We start from the raw sequence: 21,676 nt of genomic DNA, 5'->3' as shown, positions 1-21,676 counted from the left end.
TGTTACAAAGGAAGATGTCCAGCTCCTAAAAAAACTCGGAGATATAAAAGGACCCTTCGGCATCAGTCACTTGCAAGTGATGTGGGAGAGCGCTGCCAGGTTTCCCACTGTCTGAACCTCATGGAAAGGCAGAATGGAAAAATTCAAGATAACAGGGGACTTAGGGCTTATGGGACAAGGAGTACAGAAAACCAAAACAGAACTATTCAGCCTGAAGAACTGTAGCTCCTTCCGGCCACCCAAAGCCTGGGGCCATCCATGCCAAGGGAAAGGCCATGCCCAGTCTTCCACTGAGCACTAACTTCTCCAGATCCACTAAAAATTCATTAAGGAGGTGAAAACTCCTGTCGTTTTCTGAATTTTATTTGATTAGTGTGAAACAGAAGACACTGGCTAAGAGAGTGGGTTGTTTTTTTAAGCAAGGATCCTGGAGCCTGTGGAGAAAACCAGGAGGGGTGGAAAACAAAGCCCCTATTAACTTTGGTCCCGACTTTCAGGTCACGCATGTTCGGTTCCTTTTACCTGGAAATGAAGATGTTAATTGGAGCTGACAGCTTTCATAGGTTTCCCCATTAGCAATATTTTTAGCCACAGTAGGGCTCAAGTCTTCAAACGCTTTCCCAAGAGAAGGTTTTAACCTTTCTTTTGAAACATCTCATGCCTCTTGGAGGGAAAAAAATAAGTTTTTAGCTTGAGGAGTACAGAGCCCCAACCGCGAGGAACTCCCAGCTCCGCTGAACGGCTCACACAGGAGAAATAGGGAAAAGAAACTGGGGAGAAGCAGCGCGGAGCAGAGCTTGGCACTGTGCAGCAGCATCACCGAGCAGCGCGGCCGCGCCGCCAGCGTGCCACCCTGTCCGGGGGCCAAACCCAGCGGCTGCTCTGTGCTGCAGCTCATCTCCTCCGCAGCGCTGCGGTCACCCCTCGGCACCACTGCCGGTGCCAGGACTCAGCCAGACACTCGCCCCGTGCCCACGGCTGCCCGACCCCACTGTCTGTGTGCCACCCGTGGGTCACCCCCAGCGCAGCAAACCCTTTTTCTGCCACAGATCCTACACATCTACATTTTGTTAGCTTATTGGATTCCATAACTTTTGGTTTTAACAGCCAATTTCTTTGTGTACCTTTATCATCTATATGCAATTTATTGTTTTCAGATGAAGAAAAAGTTTTGAGAAACCACATTACGCACTGTCTCGTGCCCAGGACTGAAAATTATGCAGCTTGCTTGCTTTCCATATAAATAAATGGATAGTGCATATATATAAAATCAATTTAAAATAACATTTTTATGTATATGCATTATCCACTTATAAATATTTTATAATTCTATATTTTTAATATCAAATATAAAAACACATACTCAAAGGTGATGGAATTTCCTTGTTTTAGAAGCCTGCTCCAACGCACAGATTTTCCACTTACACCACCAGCACCGTTACACCCGCCAAGTTTGCAGTTTCTCTCCAACTGGAGATGTATTTTAGCTGCAAGCTGCACTGACACCCAGGGAGGCAGTTTAAAGCTCCCAGCAGAGCCCCGGTTAGTTACCTCCTTGTAACCAGAGTAATCACTCTGGAAAGTCTTAGTTTTGAAATTTCATTTCTCCAAGACGGTGACATGGAGCGAGACCAGGGAATTTTGTGAGGATGCTTTTACTCACCTTCTCGGGCAGCCCAGGACTGTCCCAGCTGCTTTGGCACTGTGAGACCCCCTGAGAGACGCTTTGCCAGAGCATGGAGGAAGGGGACTCGTTACTCCAAAGAGAGGGAAAGGGACTGGAGAGGGAGGTACCCCCTCCGCATGGGCGTTCTTGCAGACACCTGGCTGCCAGCGGTCTGTGTGGGACACCGCAGCGGCTCTCCAGGGAGCTACCGGGGTATGGTACTGCCCTTGCAGCTGTGTCCTCTGAAGGACAGGTGTAGTTCTGAGCCCTTCCCTCAGGCTCTGGCGCCGTCACAGCCTCCCTCGCACTCATGCTCTGCAAACTCCCCCGTGCACAAGGAGAAGGGTCCAGTCTCCCACTGAGCATCTCAAGCAAGGCACACGTGGATTGCCACATCCACATGCAACTCCCTAGAAATTAATTATCTGGAAGATAAAAGTACCTCTGTGGTGCCAGCGCAGAACAGAAGGACATCAGCAACAGCTACAGGAAAGAGCATCATCCTGCTGGAAAAGAGGGCTGCCTCGAGAGCTGCAAGCCATCCCCACTCAGGAAAGGTTCATGAGCATGGGCTGACCCTCAGCTGGTGCACATCAGCCCTCCTCCTGCCCTCCTCGTCATTCCGACAGCCCAAGTCAGGCAGGGCCAAACCCCACTCACCTGCTGCAGGGAGGGGTGCTGCAAAGGTTTGGGGTACAGAGCGGCCCCACACAACCCAGTGATACTGCGTGGCTGATACAGAACGGTGGAAGGGCAGGTTGTGCACATAGGCTGCCTCAAGGACCCCAAAAACATGTTGGTGTTACTAAAAAATACTTTCCCAACTGTCTGCTTTTCCACAGCGCTACTTATTAATACAAAGCAGGGGCTAAAACCAGCTCCTTTTGTATGAGTTCCCATATCCTTGGGGAAATGCTCCTACTCGAGTGTTAGAAAGACAGAGGAGCCTCCACCTGCTGTTTGCTGTTTATTTTAGTGGAGAAGAAAATAACGTGCACAAAAGGCATTTTGCATAACTTAACAGAAAACAACACGTTTTCTCTACTCTTCATGGATCAATGGGCAAAATCCAACAGGCAAAATAATTTCCTAGACGTGGCTATTTTTTGGTACAAACAGTTTGATGTATTGATAAAATCATAAGTTTCCTCTAATACACAGTGATGATTGATCTGAAACCCAAAGCCAAGCTCTGGCTTGGGGCGCTCCTTGGCTGTTTGACACAGCTCCCAGTGCTGTTTGCCCATGGGGAGGGTAAGCAGCAGGTTCACCCCTGCGGTGCTCCCAGGAGGGATTTTGCAGCTGGGCTCTGGCTGGGGATGCTGAGCAGCTCCACAGCTCTTGCCACCTGTGCCACGTCCTGGCCGCTCTTCCCTCCCTGGTAGGGCTGGAGAGATGACCCAAAATGCGGGGGGCGCAGGCAGCATCGGCAGCCTCAGTCCAGGGCCAGCGAAGGGATCTTGCAGACAAACGGGAAGGCTCTGCCACAGGCGTTGTCATTCCAGGAGCGCAATGCTACCCCCCACCAAAAAAACCCAAGGTGTTAGCCGAAAAAAGCCATCAGGAGGTAACCACGCACTGCCCTCAGGACTGGGACCTCCTGTAGTTTGGGAGGCTTTCCCTGGATGTCCTCCCATTTGGGCTGCTCCCAGCTGTGCCCCCTCCCAACATCCCCATCCTAGTCCTGTAGGGATGCTGGTACCGATGCTGGGTCCCAGCTCAAACGTGGCAGCAGAGAGGTACCTGAAAACATAGCCCATAACCCACAGAATATCAATAGGTCGCACGGGGATGGAGCACTGGGGTGTGTCCAAGGGGGTCCGGATACACCTGACTGCTCTCACTGTCTGCACAAGTGGGGTCTTGCCTTGACTTAACGCGATGCCCCTGGCCTGACTGAGGGATGGAAAAGCTGACAAACTGATGAGTGTTTCCACGAGCCTCCCATATGGGAGGGGAAATAGGAAAATTTGACCTTTGGCAAAGTTCAGTGATTCTTCAAAGTGGGTGACGCTTCCCTCCTGACGCTGCTATGGGAGAGGGAGATGGGCTGCAAGCAAAGGGAAAGCGTGTGTGTGTGTGTGTGTGTGTGTGTATGTGGCGAAAGAGAAAACAAATCCCTTTTGTGCGAAGAAAAAAGAAAATAATAATAAAAAATCAAATGCAAATCCTCAGCCTGCCAGTAACCTCTTCCAAAAAGCAAGACCCTCAGTGGACCGAACTTACTGACATGCAAATAAGACCCAAGGAGCCCTGGCTGCCCCGTGCAGCACTCACCGCTGCTGTGCCTGTACCAGATCTGCACGCAGTCCTCCTCCTCCGGGATGGAGTGGATCCCATCATCAGGCTGACTGCCATCCCAGTAGTGGTAGTCATAGGAGGAGCCATCCGTCCACTCGAAGTGACCCTCCTGGCACCGGGCAAGAGGAGAAAGGCTGTGACCCCAGATCTGCGTTTGCAGGAGCCGATCCCACCCCTGTGCAGACCCCATCCCTGGTGCCACACAGCTAGGGAACGCGGGAGAGACCGTCACCACTCACCAAAGGCTGAACACCACGTTTGGGTTTTACAGCGGCAGCGTCACCCTGGACAGCCCCAGCATTCACAGCATTCACACCAGAGGAAGCCCAGAAATTGAACTCATACATTTTTTAACATATCTACCCAATCTGTGTTCCTTTTCTATTCATTCCTGATACCTACAAAAAAATTTGCTGATGTGGGACTGTTCTCCTGATAGTCTCAATTTTTCTCTCTTACATATTAGGGTATATATTTCCAACACATCAGCTTTGAGAAGTTGTGGAGTATCACAAGATAGCAATGAACTTTGGTGGTTTTTTATGTTGGAGACGGTTCCAGTTTATTTGCTTTTCTCGGCCCAGCGGTACAACACCCTTTCTATTAAACCATTAAGAGAATACCATGTGGAAAAGAAGTATTAACCTATTAATTCTAGTAACACTTTTCTTTTGAAAGCAGAGTGAAGGGGGTGAAATGACAATTCTCCCTCGAGCGCTGCACAACAGGCCCTAAGGCACCACCCAACTAATGGGGCTATAAGGAGTGAAAAGGAAAACTACGCGGCTTTCCAGGAGGAAAAGGCAAGGAAGTAAAATTTTAAAGGTGATTTCCTGCGTGCTTATGGGGAGGTCTCACCTGCCGGAGGTCATTGAGTCCCATCCAGATGTCGGTGGGGATGCCCGGCACGCGGCTGTTCACCAGGTCATACACAAAGACGTTTTCTTCCCAGCTGGCAAAAGAGAGCAATACAGAGCCGCTGAGGAGCTGTGTCAGACAAATGGTCAGGCGTGCCCCCATGCATTCACCCTACAGCCTGGCCAAATGGATCCTCTTCTTCTAATTGCTGTTGATTACTTTCCCAGGTCTGTGCAAGTGGTGTGTAGTGTGGGCAAGAGGTGTGTAGTGTAGAGCTGGCGGAGAGGGAGCGGGGGAAAAAGCACATCTTGTGTTTCTAACCCTTTTTCAAGAGTAAAAACAATGCAGTTTGGAGGAATTCAGGGAATGCTATGCCACTCTTCCTGCCAGTGCAGCATTTTGCCTCTGTGTGCCCAGTGCAGCCTGGTTGCTGCTGTGGAGGGATGCTCAGGCTGGGACGTGAGCCTACAGCTGGCACAGAGGTTGTGCTGTAGTAATGTGACTTCACGCCCATTTTCTTTCCTCCCTAGCCCGGGCCAGGGCGGGATGACCACTTTCCGCATTCCTCACCTGTGGATGGAGGCCAGCTTGGCTGATCTGATGCCAATGGAGAACTCGGCGCAGTAGAGGTCAGCTTCAGCCCAGGTTTTGTTGATGGGAAAGTACCGGTAGCAGTGGCCCTCGTATTCGGTCCAGAAGAGCGGGCAGGAGTAGGCATGGACGGGCTCTGGCATGGCTGGGGGCAGAAAAGAGGACATCCAGCAGCCGAGGGCGAAGCGACGTGTCCGGGCAGCGGAGCACAGCGCCCAGCCCCGCTCCCCAGCCTCGCCCGGGCACGCCGCCACCACGCACAGCTGTGGCAGAAGCCGTGCGGAAGTTTGCAAAACCCACGGGCTTCTTGATTTTAGCATCAGCCTACATCCGAAGGGACATTTCAAGCCAGCTTGATGTTGCTTAGGGCAGAAGGTGCTTAAAATAGGGGCACTTACTTTTGCTATCAGGCGAGCCAAGATAAGGGCTCTTCTCGCCGCTATCAGGCACTGCTGGAGCCACGGCACCGGCCCAGGAGCTGAGCGCTGGGGCTGCAGGGTCAGCGCCAAACTCTGCCCTCCTGCTCTCACCTCCTTCAAAGCCAACGCGCGCCTCCTCCCTCACCACCCCTGTGTCCCCTGGATGCAGCCATCACACATTAGGTTTTGGCCCCAAAAATAGCCAGGCGCGGTGCCAGCCTATCTCTCTGCCGCCAGATAAGAGCTGGGGCTCCGCAGGGCTGCTCCTTCTCAGCACAGCGGGAAGCTACCCAGAAAGAGGACGTTTTGGGGCAGGGTGCGCTTCTGGAGCCTTTGCTGTTGATGTTGGGTAAACACCGCAGCGTCTTTAACACTCGTCTTGGACCTCCCTTCTGTCACGTTCCCTGCATGGCACACGGGGACGATGCAGCACAGGAGTACAACACCCCCCAACACTCGGACACACCTAACCCCCAAATCTCATGGCACACAGGCTTGGCTCTCTCGGCCGCTGGGTTTGGAGCTTTGGTGAACTGCCATCTCCCCCGGAGACAGTTCCCGCATCCCTGTGGGGTCCTGCCAGAGCGAGCGGGGAGACGGGCAGGGCAGGGCGAGCACGGGGTCACGGCACACATCAGATGCCTTGAAATTATCCAAGCAGGTAACAGGCTCAAGCCTGGAGAGGTCACGGGGGTGCAAAGGTGCTGGCGGTCTTGGGGGAAGTGGCTTTCCCCAAGGGAGGGAGAGGAAAACGCTGCCCGCAGCAGCGAGGGACGTGGCAGCAGCGAGGGCAGTGTCGGCGTGGGGAAAAGGAGAGGTGAGTGGATCCAAAGCAGCTGTGGAAATGTTCATGAAGCCGAACCCTTTCCTGCCCCAGCACTAGCAGCTCCAGGCGATAATTTCATATTTCATCAGCTCTTTCCACACGGGGATCTCTGAGCGTTTTACAAACACCCACCGGCCGTGCTCCGGGTCCCTCCTGTCACCCCTGCCAGGTGACAAACCACAAATGCTAAGAGCCTTTTCTTTTCCTCCAGAGCAATGCATGGAGGCTCAGCAACCTGAGGGCTGGTTGTCAGCCCATCACCCCGCCTCAGGGCCACTGGCTATTCCCTCCAGAGGAGCTGTGGCCGGGAGCAGCTCTGCACCCCACAGCAGCAAAGCTGTCAAGAGCAGCAAGGGGCTCTCCCATCCACATCAGAACTAGTTATGGGCTGTAGAGGGGAAAACGATAGTGCATACCAGCCTGGAAAGAAGAGGAATAGCTTTACCGGAGTGTGGCCAAGCCACAGCCAGCTCGGTGGCAAAGCAGGATTCAGCTCTTGGATTTGCACACAGCCATCCTTGCATTTGAAAACCTTAGAACAGCCCTAAGAAAATTCAAATTGTTGCTATTATAGCATAGCTATATGCTATATTATAGCAACTGAGCAGAGGACCAGGAACAGAGAGATGAGGCGATTTTCTGGGAGCAAAGCCATCCTCCTGCCTGGCACCGGCTGGGGTGCCCGCCACACTGAAAGCGAAGCAGAGCGAGGCAAGGGCAGAGGGTCAAACCCGTGGGACAAGGCTTCAGCTTCACTGTCAGGCTGTGGACGAAGTGCATCCCTCCCTCCAGGACAGAGCTGAGATCTGGTCCCAGCTTATGGCAGCTCCCGGTTACCGCTCCTCCTGGCCATGGGCGCTCTGGAGGTCTGTGCCAGACGGGCAGCACAGCAACTGGGATCTTATTACAGAGGCTGTGAAATGCCTTGACAAACTTTTCACCTCTAACAGGATGGTGGCAAAATTCACAGGGCTTAACCCAGCAGCATCCACAGCAAATGGGGCCCTTTGCTCCTGGGTGCTAATTGCAATGGGTGTCCCGGTGCCCTGCGTCCAAGCTGGGCCCATCCCGATCATCCGGGAAAATCACCCTGGTTTTGTTCAGAGCAGGCAAAACCAAGTCAGAGGTGGAGACAGTCCTTCTTTGTTATTCTGAACTGCTTCCCATTAGGTAGCATTAATTTGATGAGCTTCAGTGAACCAGAGGTGCCTGAAGGAATTTAAGGTTAAATATACCGAAAAGGAAAATATGGGAGGTCAGCATTTAATTAGCATCTTCTCTGTTAGGTCAGGATCAGAGGCTTGTCAGTGTCTTTGTGGGAGAACTATTGCTCCCAGTTTTACAGGCAGGAACAGCGATGCTGAGAATGAGGGATGGTTAGTGCTCTCCAGCTGGTGATCAGAACTCAGGATGGACACCCTGGTGCTCACAAACACAGAGTTGCCTCTTAGCGGCTCGGGGCCACAGGGAAGACCAGCAGCACGGCTTTACCCCGTGTAGGTACTGCTGGAGCAGAGGGCAGTTATAGGGGATGGGACAGGGGATCCCCAGGACCCTCCAGGACAGCTTTAGCAGAAGCAGCCTGCAGTGGGATCGGGGGATCCAATGTGCCGGATGAGCCAGACATCCATCCCACCCCAATCTCGACACATCCATCAGCCCATGTCCTCATTACTGGATTAACCCAAAGTATAAGCATTAAAAACGGATGTTGGTGGGCAAGAGCATGTAGCAGAAGCTAAGACACTGCTACTTTGTGATGCTGAGGTGCCTAAAGTCACTCATGGCTTTAGGAACACATCCTTAAGCCCCGACAGCCCAGTCGTTACAGACAAACAATCTCACCTTCATGTGATTTGCAATATTTACCTTTCATCAACAGATGAAGAAGTCTCACGCTTAGCACCCACCTTCAAAATAAGCAGGTCATGAGAGAGTTCAGTCCGTGTGCCTGGGGGGTGTACGGACCTGGAGGGGGTGGTATCCACTAGTGGACATAAAGCTCATTTAATAACTGGGTAATAATTTACACACCTCGATGTGGTTTTTAAAACACATATTATAAATTTCAAAGTAAAATTTTAAACACCAGTTGAAGCAAGTTGGAAGTCACATCCCTTCACACCGAGGGTTTTGGTTCTCTAAATCCCGTGACAAAACCAAGCTGGTTTTACAGCTTCAAATCTTCTGCTGCGTACGTTTGGAGTCGTGAGGCTGCTCAGACAGCCTACGGCAGACACCAGCAGCTCTCCCGCAGCTGGCACTGACAGATAGGAGCTATCTTGCAGGGGCTTTTTCCTCCTTAATTAGTTTTGGCGATGCTCCCATGGACTGGGTGCCTGGCAGGAAAACCAGGCTTTTATGAATCCTTTTTCCCACGACCTCACTGAATATGACTTAAGGAGTCCCTTCCCCATACAAAACTAACAGGGCGCGAAGAAGCTCAGAGCAGTGACTCTCGCACACGTCAGCCCCATGAAAAAGTTCGCAAGAACCTCAAGCACCATAAAGCAGCAGCCGCCAGCAAGAGTTGAGAAAAGAGAAGGAGGAGAGGAAGGGAAATAAGGAGGAATCACTTACTTGTGGCCGCTTCTCACATGTATTAAACATGAATAAATAAATAGGGAGCCACGCTGCCGCACGCCCCCCTCCCCGTCCTGCAGCCCCCACGGCTGTGGCTCCATGCAGCTGTTTCTGCTGCCCCACCACCCAGACGGACCCAGGGCAGGGACGGCTGAAGGTCCACACAGCGTGTGCCGCGAGCGCACCTCGCTGACGGACAGCCTCTCCCACGCGGGAACAGAGCCAGAGAGAGACAGCTTCAACATCCCGGGGGACAGAGACCAGCGCTGCTCGCGGCACGTCCCCCCAGATGAAGAAGAAAGTGGATTTTGAGGGAAGCCTGAGATTTCTGGAGCAGACGGGGAAAGGGGAAAACAAGCTCTTGATCCTGCAAGAGTTAGGGACCCCCCGCATTAGCGGGGAGAGCAGAGCGGGTCCCTAACTCTCACAGGGGGATGTGCCACAAGCAGCGCTTGGGCTGAAGTCAACGCTTTGCACTCACCTTGGCTGATCTTGATGTTCGTCTGGGGGAAAGCCTGGGTGGCGAGCACCACCGCCGAGAGGAGCGCGCACACATCCCACGCGGTGCCCATCGCAGGGAAGCGAGGAACGGGGCGCTGCCCCGGCTCTGCAGGCAGCCGGTGGGCAGGGGTCACTGCTCGGCCCCGGACCTCCCGGCTGTGCCAGGGAAGCTGCCGGCAGAGGTAGAAATAGGAGCTGGGCTGCTCCCTCCCCCAAAAGCAGCAGCTCTCCCAGTGACACACGCCTCCCCTCCCGCCCTGGCCTCACCCGCTGCATCCCATCCCAAGGGACCTGCGCTCCAACCTTCGCTTGGCTCAGGGGTGAACATCTCCTGCCCTGCACCAAAGGTTGCAGGCGAGCAAGGAAATCCCTTCCCTACCACCCCAGTTTCTTCCCAAGACATGATCAGCGTCCCCGTTCCAGTAGTGCCCAGCTGCCGTGCCCCACAGGGATGCTGTTGGGCTCCAGCGGCCAGGGCAGAGGGGAGCTGGGGCACACCTTCCCCTTGGGGGGCCTGAAGAGCACATCCTTGTTGCCTGCTGAGGAAGGCTGGCCGCCCTTCGGAGGGCAGAGCCAGCGGCGGCAGCGCCGGGGCTGTGGGTACCCCGGCAGGGCGGGGAGCAGCTGGGGGAGCGGGCAGAGGGGCCCCAGGGCAGCTTGGCCAGCTCCCCCCAGCTGGTAACTGCAGGGCTTAACCCGTCACTAACTCATTTTATGCTTGCTTTTCTTGTTTTTTTTAAACCAGAGAAAGGCGAAGCTTTGACCCCTGCAGCAGCCTGGAAGGGAAACCACCAGCTGCGCCCGGGACTCACACCGCGCCCGCGGGCCAGGTCTGTGCTCAGTCCATGCAGTCCCCTAGCAGCAGAAAACCTTCAGCATCAGGCAGCACTCAGTATTATTAACAGTCCGAATTATCTAGCATGCCTCTTTTATGTGGTCAACTTTTTTTTCTAGAGAAACTTCAGATTTTTATAAATATTGTATGAAGTCCTTTTCCAGCTGTTGCACTGTTAAGGGAAAGAGTATAGGCACAAAGACTATGAATTCCGGTCATCCCGCTCCAATTCTGATTTATGCCTTAATTCAGCAGAGAACGAACTGCTTAGGAACACACTCAATAACGTTCCCTTTCTATTCTTAGCTACAGATCAAAATTTTCAGCATTTTCTGAATTCAGTTGGGATGACTTTTTACAGGCAAGATTCAATTAGAAAGAACTTGGGGTGACACAAAGCTTTCAGTGTAGTAAAGCACCCAGACTTACTCCAGAGACAGTAACTCATTCAATCAACTTTTATGTGCTAAATTTTCTTTGCATTAAATAAAACCTTTTAAGAAAATACCACCACCACCACCACCCAAATTCGCAGCTGCATATTTGAGCTGAAACTATACGGCTCAAGGAAAAGCCTATCAGACCACTAAAAATGAGGAATTTTGAGCATTAAAAGCCAAAGCACTGTGTGCTTCCCCAGATACTGTGTGACATCCCCGGATAAAGCCAGTGTTACAAGCAATTATTAGCCAACTATAGAACAAAACTCTTTGAGTATATGAATCTCCTTCCAAAGCAAAAATGTCTTTGGACATTTGTGCTTAAGGAGGGAGCAAAGATCCAGAATAATTTTAATCTCATTTCTAACAACCACTCCAGCAGCATCTCGTGGGCTCCAGGGCAGGCAGGAGCACGGGGCGCCCTGTGGCTCCCCAAGCTGGTGCTCACGCCTGGCACAGCTGCTGGGCACCAGCTTTGCTCCCAGCGCTGGGAAAGCACACGCACGTTGTGCAAGCAGAGCTGGCTGGAGCTGCAGCTGCACTTCGGGCTACCTTCTGATTTCACAAAGCATAAGATGTGTTTTACCTGTTCAATGGAGCCCCAGGAGCACATCCGCATTGAGTTCATTCAGGCCTTCTGCTCTTCTCCCTCCCCACGCTGTCTTCTGGTTGCCCTCCAGGTCAGGAGCTCCTCAGTGTGCTTCCACCTTGGGTTTATTGAGCTTTCTGCAATTTTTGGCATCACAGGTACCTGACCCCCTACGCTTCCTGTAAAACAGATACCCCGTAGCTCCAAGGACAGACGCATGGGCAAGAGTGCCTTCCGTTAACATTTTATCCCCAGCGCTTGAGCAAAGCATGTGGCATGCTTCCATGGATGCCCAGAGCCCGTGCTGCTGCCAATAGACCCCACATGGAAGAATATTACTGTCAACAGCAGCGACTGCTGAAACCATAGCCCCTTGCCTGAGATTTTTTGAGTTCTGGGAAGAGACCGGCCTCCTACAGCACGTGTTTGCTCAGGACACCCCACGGGCTCTCTCTCCACCACGACGGAAACATTATTGATGAGACAAACCAGTAGGATGCCAGGGAACAAGAGATTTGCTGTTGACCTCCCTCTGGTACAGAGGAGGACTATCACCTTGCAGAAAGGCAGGTTAGAATTCAAACCCACCAACCACCACGTGCTCAGAAAGAGGATGCCCGTGGACAGCCCGGCAGCAGCTGGGCTGCTCTCCCCTAGCTGCTGAGAGATGGCTTCTTGACGCAGAGGGGAGACAACATCTCTCGTAGCCTCCTTGTATTCACTGCATTCCCTCCCTCACGACAGCAGGGTCACCGTATCAGACGTGGCTGTTGCACGGAGAACACGCGCAAGGATGCGCTGAGCACAGAAGGGAAACACCCACGACTCGCTGTAAACTGGAACAGGTCCATCAAAGGCGTGCTGCAGGGACGACGCTGGCATCAGAGGTACAACAGGGACCTTCACACTGGAACCCAAAGATGCTGCACTAGTTTTTGCTTTTTAGGACTTGCCCATCCCTAACTGTGGCAGCCAAACAACAAACGGAGATGAAACAGGCATATATGTGCATTGTTTTCTTTTTGAAAGTCAAAATATTACAAACACAGGAGGTAACAAGATTTCATTCTAGGCTGCATTTGATGAACAGAGGGGAGGGGGATGACTACTGCCTGCAGCACCATCTGCCAGCTCCGGACCGTCATCGCTCTGCCCTCCAGTTTCAAAGGTCAAAGGGCCACAAGCAAAGGCAAAGCTCCCTATAGCACCCAGCCCCAAGTCTCTTCCCCAAACAACACCTTTATTTTGCTCAAGGCAACTCTTCCGCTTCTGGCAACAAGCAACTGAGCCAGGGCAGATGGAGAACATGCCTTCTCCCGCAAAGAACCAAGATCCACAGTGCCATGCAGAGACTTTGACACGTCCGACCCACAGCACCTCTGGCAGAGAACCACGCATGGCCAGACCAACGCACTCGGCTCGCTCTCCTGACCAATCTCCATCAGCAGGTACCCAGTTTCTCTCAAATTACTCCTGGTTCATCTGCAGTGAGTAACAAGGGGGTAAATACCAACAGTTTGGCTTTTCTTGTGCCCTAAACAGAACTGATGAACTCAACACCAAGCAGCTGAACGCTGCTAACAAGTATAACCCCAGTCTGCATGGCACAATTAAATAGAATTTTATTTTCAATAAATATACAATCTGCATCATACCAGACAATATGCCGTGAAAAAATAAGATGTACAGAAGCAACCAACAGGACAGCTTGACCATAGCTAAGTTCACTTAGTGACCTGGAAAACTACCTGGGTTAACACACACAACACAGAAAGAACCACTGCAGTCTGAGAGTTAAAATTGTGTATTTTGGCTCTTCTTAACTGCAAAAGTCCCTGCAGCAGGTTTCTTTTGCACGACACAGGTTTGAAAAGACATGAGCTGGCTTTCTCAGTACAAATGCTACTGGCAATGTTTACTTTGCTATATCATCACTGTATCTACTTGACGCACAGAGACTGCTATTGAGAGTGGCAGGTCTCACCGCTGACATGACATCGGATCCATTTGACCCGGGGCTGCACGGCCACACACACGTGCGTGCCCTGGCACACAAATGCACGCGTACGTACTAACAGGAGCTTATTCTGTTAAAACTAGTACAAGGACAAAACTGGAGTCAATTGATTTCACCACAGGTTCTACCATTTAAAAAAATATTCTAGCCTAATTACCACGTTCACCAATGAGAGTACACAGGTACTTATATCTCCGAGAGGATAAACCATGGATTTGGACTGGAAGGACAGCAGAGGCAAGTCCTAACTCTTCCAACTGCTCAGTGCTTCCCGCGGCACCTCCTTGCACAGCCCACGCTGCCCAGCCACGTGCTCCCCTGCACAGGATGCAGAGAGCCGAGCAGTGCCGGGTACGAGCAGCGAGAGGTACAGCTGGCTGGGCCACTGGTGGCCCCAGGGGAACGGCCGAGACCCAGTGTGACACGGTTCGTACAGGCCATCACGGCCGGTTGGGTGCCGGCAGCCACTTCAATCCAACGGAGCTGCTGTCGGGTGTGTGGAGGGTGGGAGGTGGGGTGTTTCAGTTGGCGGTTTGGTTTTTTTCCGTCGTCTGCCTGCTTGGTCTGGCTGCTGTTAGTTCCTCACTTCATGTTACCTCCAGGGATGCTGGAGAGACGCGGTCACACTCCTCCCGGGACCGCAGGCTGTGCCACTGCTCCACAGCCGTTCGGTGCGCGTTCAGCATCCGGCGCCAGTGGTTGGACTCGGGGGCGCCAGTCGAGTACTGCCCGATCACAATCCTCCCAATGAAGTCATTGCTGCTCTTCACATTGTGCCCGTACACTGGGGAGAGCAGAAACAGAAACTGGTGAAGGCAAAAGCATCGCTCGTCCTCCTGGAGCCCTGTGCCCAGAAAGCCAAGCGTCCTGCCAACGCCACCCCGCAGCAAACCAGGCGCTAGCGTTCCTTGGCACATAACTCTGCACCTCAGAACTGTTAGAGACCAAATCAGGAGTTTGAAAGGAGTAAGATAAGCTGTACTACACATTGAAATGTAATTCAAATAAACAGAAGACATAAATCTATAGAAATCATGGTATCTAGCAAGAATAGGTGAAGCAGATTCATAGAGTAGTTTGGGTTGGAAGAGACCTCAAAGATCACCCAGTTCCAATCCCCCTGCCATGGGCAGGGACACCTCCCACGGGACTGTGCTCTAAGCCCCATCCAACCTGTCCTTGAAATACAATTACATCGTGTAAAGAAATGCTGCAATCTCTGCCGGGGCACCGTGAAATGACCAATGCAGTCAAGCAACACACAGCTGGGTGAAGGAACAAGCGGCATCTTCAATTGTCCTCCTCCAAATGCAAACATTCATGCACCATTCTAGGGCTAATCGATAGCCTTCCTGACTCAAGAGACAGGAATCACACACGTACAGGCTGTCAGCGGGATATTTACACAGAAACAATTCACCACAATTATTGCTGCAACTACTTGTTAAAGTCCAGGAAGGCAACCTAGGGAGAGACATCAACCCAACACCCCGTCCTTTGGATTAGCCCAGTCTCCTGGAACAAAACATCACAGACGGAAGCCAACTCTAATAATGGGCCTGATCCCAGAAAAGTCTGCACGCCACTGCCGCCGGACAGGAGCAAAAGCACTCTTGTGTTCTGCAAAGTGAAGCCCTGACTTGGCTCATTAGAAAGCTGAACAAAAAGACTGTGCAAGCTGAAGCCAGAATATCCACAGGCACTGGCTGGAATACTGAGGATTAAAATATATCCTCAGGAAAGAGAGGTAATTTTAAGAACCAATGTCTGCAGGGGCTCCAAATCCACCCAGACTTGTGCAGCAAGAGAAAGTTCAAAGGGGGAGTGCAGCCTGGCATGGAACCGGGAGCCTGGCATGGAGCCGGGAGCCTGGCATGGAGCTGAGCACTGCTGCCACCGCCCTCCCTGCCAGTAGCACCAGCTCCCCGGGCCTGCTGGAAACCAGTGCTGGCAGCAAAGCCACATTTGGGGATCCCTGGCAGCACCACCCGATGCAGCGCGCACCCTTCCAGGCAGGCAGGACACCAAGCACTAAGTACTCAACCACGCTTTTACCCACACGCCTTGGTCAAGGCTGTGCATTTCCTATCCTAATACATCCCACCATTAATTAGTGTTATTTTAACATGCTACTCAGTCTCTCTACCACCTCCCTACTCTGCCAAGGCTGGTTCCTAGCTGCTGCACCAGCACGGGCTCTAGCTCCGGGTGATTCAGGTGCAATCTGCCAGTGCAGTCCCGAAATAAAGCTGCACAAAGTTACATCTCACTTTATTCCTTCCAACAGCTCTGACACACAGTTTATGGGCAAAGATGCTTCTCCACTTCAAATTTCCTGGGGATATTTTTGGTAACAGCAAACTTTCAAGTGCCCCAATCATTTCTCCAAATAATTGCGCTAAAAAAAAAAAATAAATTACTCCGCAGCTACCTTCAAACCACAGCTAAAAATGAACTGGGGGTACATCTTTCCTTTAGGAAGACTGCTTCCCTCCTGCTCGTCGCAATCAGTCATCCAGGGGTGATGCCATTAGCTCTCTGCAACGCGATGCTGAGGAAGCGCCCCTGTCAAGACGCCAGGTTGGTGTTATTTCCAAAGACCACCTTTTGAGGATGCAAGGAAGAATTTTAAGTCATCCATCTCCAACCAGTACACAGCCTGCCAGAGTTATTAACGAGTTCTCCTGCAAGGCAATGGATCACAAGTGTATCTATCACGGCTATGCTACATGTCCTGCTATGATTTATTATCCTAGAGAAAACAAATATGGTGATAAAATCACATAAAAGTACCCCCACACCAAATGCCACCCTCATTTTTTATATAGGATCTTTTTCTCTTCTTTTTTTTTCCCCCCATTCTTTTCTTCAAGAATGAAAGAAGATTAAGCCTAATCCTGGGAGACAATACCAAGTAATTTAAACCATGAAGTCTTAAAGGCCATCAATTAATCACAGTATAAATTAACAGCGAGGAAGTACCCCAGGCATACCAATTCTTCAAAAATAACCCATGTCAGGATTGTAAAATGAGTAGGTGTGCTAAAGAAGAGGAACTGTTATTTTACTGTTGATCTAAGTATTTTGAATTCTTATAAAGCATCTTGCTAATCTCATCATGTCAGGCAATTAGCGTGCCGATTCCTTTAGGGCACTAATAGGCTAATTGCATGAGCATTGTTGCTCTGTTGTTAACTGGTTTGGATAGCTCAGAGGTAGACTTACTGCTGAAGAACTAGGAAGACATCTTCCAAGGCCAAATGCTTATTCACACACAGACCATAAGAGGTGGCACCAGATTTGACTCCAGGTTTACAAACTCGCAGCTTCACCAAAAGATGAGATCTTTGTGTGCTAAAAATTCAGCTTCACTCATCAGTTCATGGGCCTTTAAAACTCAAGCACACGCCTTTCTTGATTCCACTCTTAAGATGGCCAGTGTTTGCTGAACAAATCTGCTCATGGTTGAGCTGCACCGAGCTGTTGTGCGGACCTTACCCAGGAGAAGGTGCTAAAGTCAGTATTGTGAAAACAAGCCCTTTTCTTTGCTCAAATTTAGGAGCACAATTTTCCCTGTTGCTGTCACCGGTTCTTCCAAGAACTGATTGGAAAGGAAAACTGTAGGAACCCGCCAGCGCAGGTGAGAAGCTGAGAGCAGAGGGTGGCTGTGTCGCTGGCACTCACTGGACCGAGCTGGAGCCGTTCTGCAGGATGGGCTCCAGTCCTGGTGCAGGGAGGGGTTACAGCTCTCCCCCATTCCTTCCTCTGTAGTGGCAATCTCTTCTCGAACAGATTGGGAACTGTTTCCTTGAACACCAACAATTATGCACTAGCTGTTGCTCTTATTATGCCATTTACGCTCATGTCTGACACTTCAGCCTGCTCCAAAGCCCAGCAGGAATGACTAACGTCACCCTCCAGACACAGACCCCGCGTGTACCACTCGTACCCACCAGGACTCCAAAGTGCTCAGACCCAATCCCCACATGGCAGCTTCCCGAGATCAGAAGCAGAAGGTGAGGAATTACCATGAGACGTTTTCAGACTGACCCAAACTCTGCTTATGGACAGGTAGATACTGCTTTCCATTTAAGAAACCTATTTTCCTGACAGAAATTACACACCTGATCTCATAAACTCTTTTTCCACCATCACAGTAATTTACACAATAGCAACATCCATTTCCAGGCCAGCGCACAGCAAAAAGCAATTAAGGAAGCAGAGGTCAAACCAATTCCTTCTGCAGCTGCTCTTTATCAAGGGATGCATTTGGAAACAGAAAGGCTTCCTTTTAAAAAAATCTCTTTATAACAGAAAGGCTGAAATATGAAAAAAAAAAAAATTGGATTCACTTATGTCCATTAAAAAGGCTGAATTCTTGTAGACAATCAAAGCGATGTAAATACAATATTTTTGTGCTATATACTTATTGACACAGCATTCCTAAAGGATCCATTTCAAACTGATAGGGGCCTGGATGCTACACGAAACTTTTCACCAGGGTAAGGGCTCATGTCCCTCCCGGGGCTCCTGCAGAGGCGAGGGAGCGCGGCTGAGAGCCCAGCCCAGCTCCCTGCAGGGCTGCCCGGCAGGTACCAGGCTCTGCACAGCCCAGAGCTGCAGCCCAGCACGGCACAGACTGCCAGGAGATGCGATGGGATGGAGAGCTCCAACATTTGGCTCCAGGTGCAACTCCAGCCTGCGCTTTCCCATGTCTCCTACCACCCTGGGTCACGTGGAGTTGCTTTTCACCCGTCTACAGCTCCACCTGTCACTTGGCAATCTGGCACTCATCATGAGGTTGCCTGGGTGCCATCAGCCCTGGCACCACATTCAGCTAAAATGCCCTTTACCTTCCCCTTTGCCCCTACACTGAGAGCTGCAAACCAGGTACCTGTTCAGAGCATGACTGCAAAGTATTTCTGACTTACAAGTTACCTGCAATAGTAAAATTTAAGCTGGCATCTCAAATGTTAAGTCAACCTTTGGTTGAACATCCTAACAGCCGTGAAATGACCAGGAAGCGATAATAATGCAGAAAACTTTCTCAAGTTAGTTTCAAGGCTATCAGTGCCACTTACAGGATGGGGGACAAGCTTTGCACAGAAGCACCTTGCTCAGCTGGGGTCGTCCCTGCGCCTCCTCTAAACCCTTTGCCAGATGTGCTCAGAGGTTACGGCCACGCAAGGAGAGCCGCACTGCTGCCGCAGCACCGACTGCAGCCTCACTGGGAGGAACCTGCAACGGGCAAAGAAATCCCAGTGCACTGGAGCGGGTGGGAGCTCCGGCACAAATAATTCAAACTCTTCTTCAGTCACCTACATCAGTTACTTGCAATGCAATTAAAACCATTTAACTCAGAGAGAAGAAAAATAACAAGCAGGAACGCGCCTCTGTTTTTCATCTGCTTTCTTTTTCAGGCCAGACATTAAGCAGAATGTTTTTGCTCAGTATACGTCAGTTCACTGTTCGCTTACTTACAGTACACCACCACCCATTCCCTAACAAATTGCCCCCAAAGTTTTCCCTTTTTTTTTTTAAAAAAAATGCAATTTGGTTGCATCCTGCGTATTTGAAAAGGCCTTAAATAACTGAGCACCTGTGCAGCAGCTCACATGCACCCTTCCGACAGAGCAGCCAGCACGATCGCCAGCCAGCCTGTGGCGGCCACGGCATTTCCCATGTCGGCAGAGCACAGCCACGGGATCCACAGTGGAAGAAATCCCCAAGGAGTTAGAAGGCTCTGCCCTTTTCTTTATACTACAGGATAAAGTCATTCAATTTAAACAGCAGGCAGCAAAAACCCACCTTAACTTTTGTAGCTGATCTAGGAGCCAATACAGCCTGCCTGGGTCAACACAGGAAAGCTGTTAATAAAGTTGTTAATAAAAAAGTCCCACCCACTCTTACATCCCCGCAACTGCTGTTATAGAATCATAGAATCGTTAAGGTTGGGAAAGACCTCTAAGATCATCAAGTCCAACCATCAGCCCAACATCACCATAACCACTAAACCATGTCCTGAAGTGCCACATTTACATGTTTTTGTAACCCCTCCAGAGATGGGGATTCTACCACCTCCTTGGACTATTTCAGTAAAGAAATTTTTCCTAATATCCAGCCTAAACCTTCCTTGGTGCAGCTTGAGGCCATTTCCTTTCATCCTATCACTCACTACTTGGGAGAAGAGACCAAGACCCCTTCCCCCCCAACCTAGTCGTAGAGAGCAATAAGGTCTCCCCTCGAGGACACAGCGCTCAGGAGACCATGGGGTGTCTCTGGAGGGAACCCTGCTCTGCACCCACCCTGCAATACTCCCTGCACTTCCACACTGTGGACTCAGGGCTTGGCAGGGCTGCAAAAGCTGCCATTTCATATGCTCGCACCACTCCCGCAGGCAATGCTTTGACTCCCAACCTCTGGGGGTAGAGAGCAACTCTCAGCTGGTTCTGTGCTGGCCACCAAGCTCAGCCACCAGCTACGACATCAGAGGTTAAGCAGGTCTGAAAACTACTTCTGAACTGCTTGACATCAATAGTAAAAAGCTCTTTAGCACAAAGAGGGTGCTACTAGGAGCAGGCAGCAACGGGACTAACGAGGTACACTGAGAAGGTCACAGGCATGGACCAAATCCTGCCCTTGGGTTCGTAAGCGTGGTCTGTAATATTTAGTACAGAGGACAGAAAAACACAGGAAAAGATGCGGTGGTTTCACATTCATCAATTTAATCTCCATCAGGCTCTGACGTGCGCATAAAACACACATCCCAGCATCTCCTCGGTGAGGCTGCTCCCTGCAACATCTGCACCTGCCCAGCTCCAGAGGGAACTGGAACCACTTGAGTGGCCTAATCCTGACCATGCCCAAACTCAGCACGGCTCCAGCATCCAGCCACTGCTCCACAGGAGAGAGCACTGCCACATCTAGGGAATTCTCTCTGGAGAGCTGTTTCCCTCCTTGTCCTCCTGCTAGGGTGGCCCTGTGGTCTGGCTGGCGCCCTGTGGATGCACCCAGCACCGCGCCCCGAGTCCACCATTTGGCTCAGCTGGGTCTGGCCTCAGGAAAGGACAGGAAAATCCCATCGGAGAGAGCAGGGACCCATGGAGCAGGGAAAATGCAAATGCACAAGTATGTCTTGCAGCGGTCTCAAGGGCACACAGGGTTGACACCTCATGGCATTATATCATCAGGAAGAACTGGAATAGCAGACTGGATGCATCTATTGCAACAGCCTGGTGGATACTGAAAGAGAATATCCACAGCTGGCTTTTACCACCTCAATTTCATCTCTTTTTTTTTTTTCCCTTCACATTTCATCTTAATTCTCCATGCCGTGAGCCCCAGATCCTCCAAAGCACATGAATGGCTTCACACATACTTCTACACCTCACACAAACACACTCCAACACCAACACAGTATAGCACCTTCCAATGAAAGCTGGGATGGCCATGTAGGAGAAGCTGCTTCTGCTGGCACGCTCAGGCGCCTCCTCCAGCAGCCACAGGGCCAGGCACAGGCATTTCATTTCCAGACATTGCTCTGCTGCCCCTGAGATTTTTCCCTCATTTGATACAGAGAAAGGTTGTGGCCTTGTGAGACATTTCAACATTTTCTTTCACAACAGCATGAGTAAAACAAGATGAAACGCCGAGGCTGAGAGAGGCATGACACTACTTAAATTAATGAGCTCGGCAAAATGAGCAAATGCCGATGATCAGCCTGGAGAGTAGAGGGTTTGCTCCCTTCTTTAGAAGAGAAAGACTACTAAAAAGTTCCAGAGAGACCCAGGACAATCGGTTTCTGCCATGTCTGCAATCAGATGCAGACTCCTAAGCTGCACATGACTTATTAAAAACATCAGTCCTCTTGAAGAGTCTAATTTTGATTTCTAAGCAAGCAACAGATGGGCTCAGGAAGCCTCAGCATCTTGTTGCTCTCACCAGGATTCATCGGGTTTCACTCCCCTTCATTAAAGCAGGGAGCCCCATGCAAAAAGCCAAATCCATCCCTGGAGCACCTTCTCCACGTGGCCCTAACCCAGAGGTGATG

General features: G+C 51.0%; 2 protein-coding genes across 4 annotated transcripts in view; both read right to left on the bottom strand.

The window, feature by feature from the left end:
* Window positions 1-2,598: 2,598 nt before the first annotated feature.
* Window positions 2,599-10,347, bottom strand: CLEC19A (C-type lectin domain containing 19A). Its single transcript, XM_054080068.1, has 6 exons — window positions 10,244-10,347; window positions 9,726-9,915; window positions 5,396-5,561; window positions 4,826-4,919; window positions 3,944-4,076; window positions 2,599-3,181 (listed from the first exon to the last, which is right to left on the bottom strand). Exons 2-6 carry the CDS (start codon window positions 9,814-9,816, stop codon window positions 3,102-3,104), a joined length of 564 nt encoding a protein of 187 aa, XP_053936043.1. The 5' UTR covers window positions 9,817-9,915; window positions 10,244-10,347; the 3' UTR covers window positions 2,599-3,101.
* Window positions 10,348-12,969: 2,622 nt separating this feature from the next.
* The window catches only part of SYT17 (synaptotagmin 17), a 35,626-nt gene continuing 26,919 nt past the window's right edge, over window positions 12,970-21,676 (bottom strand). For 2 of the 3 annotated variants that reach the window (XM_054080717.1, XM_054080719.1), the window contains exon 8: window positions 12,970-14,410. In XM_054080717.1, coding sequence (XP_053936692.1) covers window positions 14,214-14,410 — 197 coding nt within the window. In that variant the 3' untranslated portion in view covers window positions 12,970-14,213. The remainder of the gene's footprint in view (window positions 14,411-21,676) is intronic. The other variant, XM_054080718.1, reaches the window with a different exon arrangement.

This window comes from Cuculus canorus, chromosome 15, assembly GCF_017976375.1.
Source record: "Cuculus canorus isolate bCucCan1 chromosome 15, bCucCan1.pri, whole genome shotgun sequence".
Lineage (NCBI taxonomy): Eukaryota > Metazoa > Chordata > Aves > Cuculiformes > Cuculidae > Cuculus > Cuculus canorus.
This window is presented reverse-complemented; position numbering and strand designations above follow the sequence as displayed.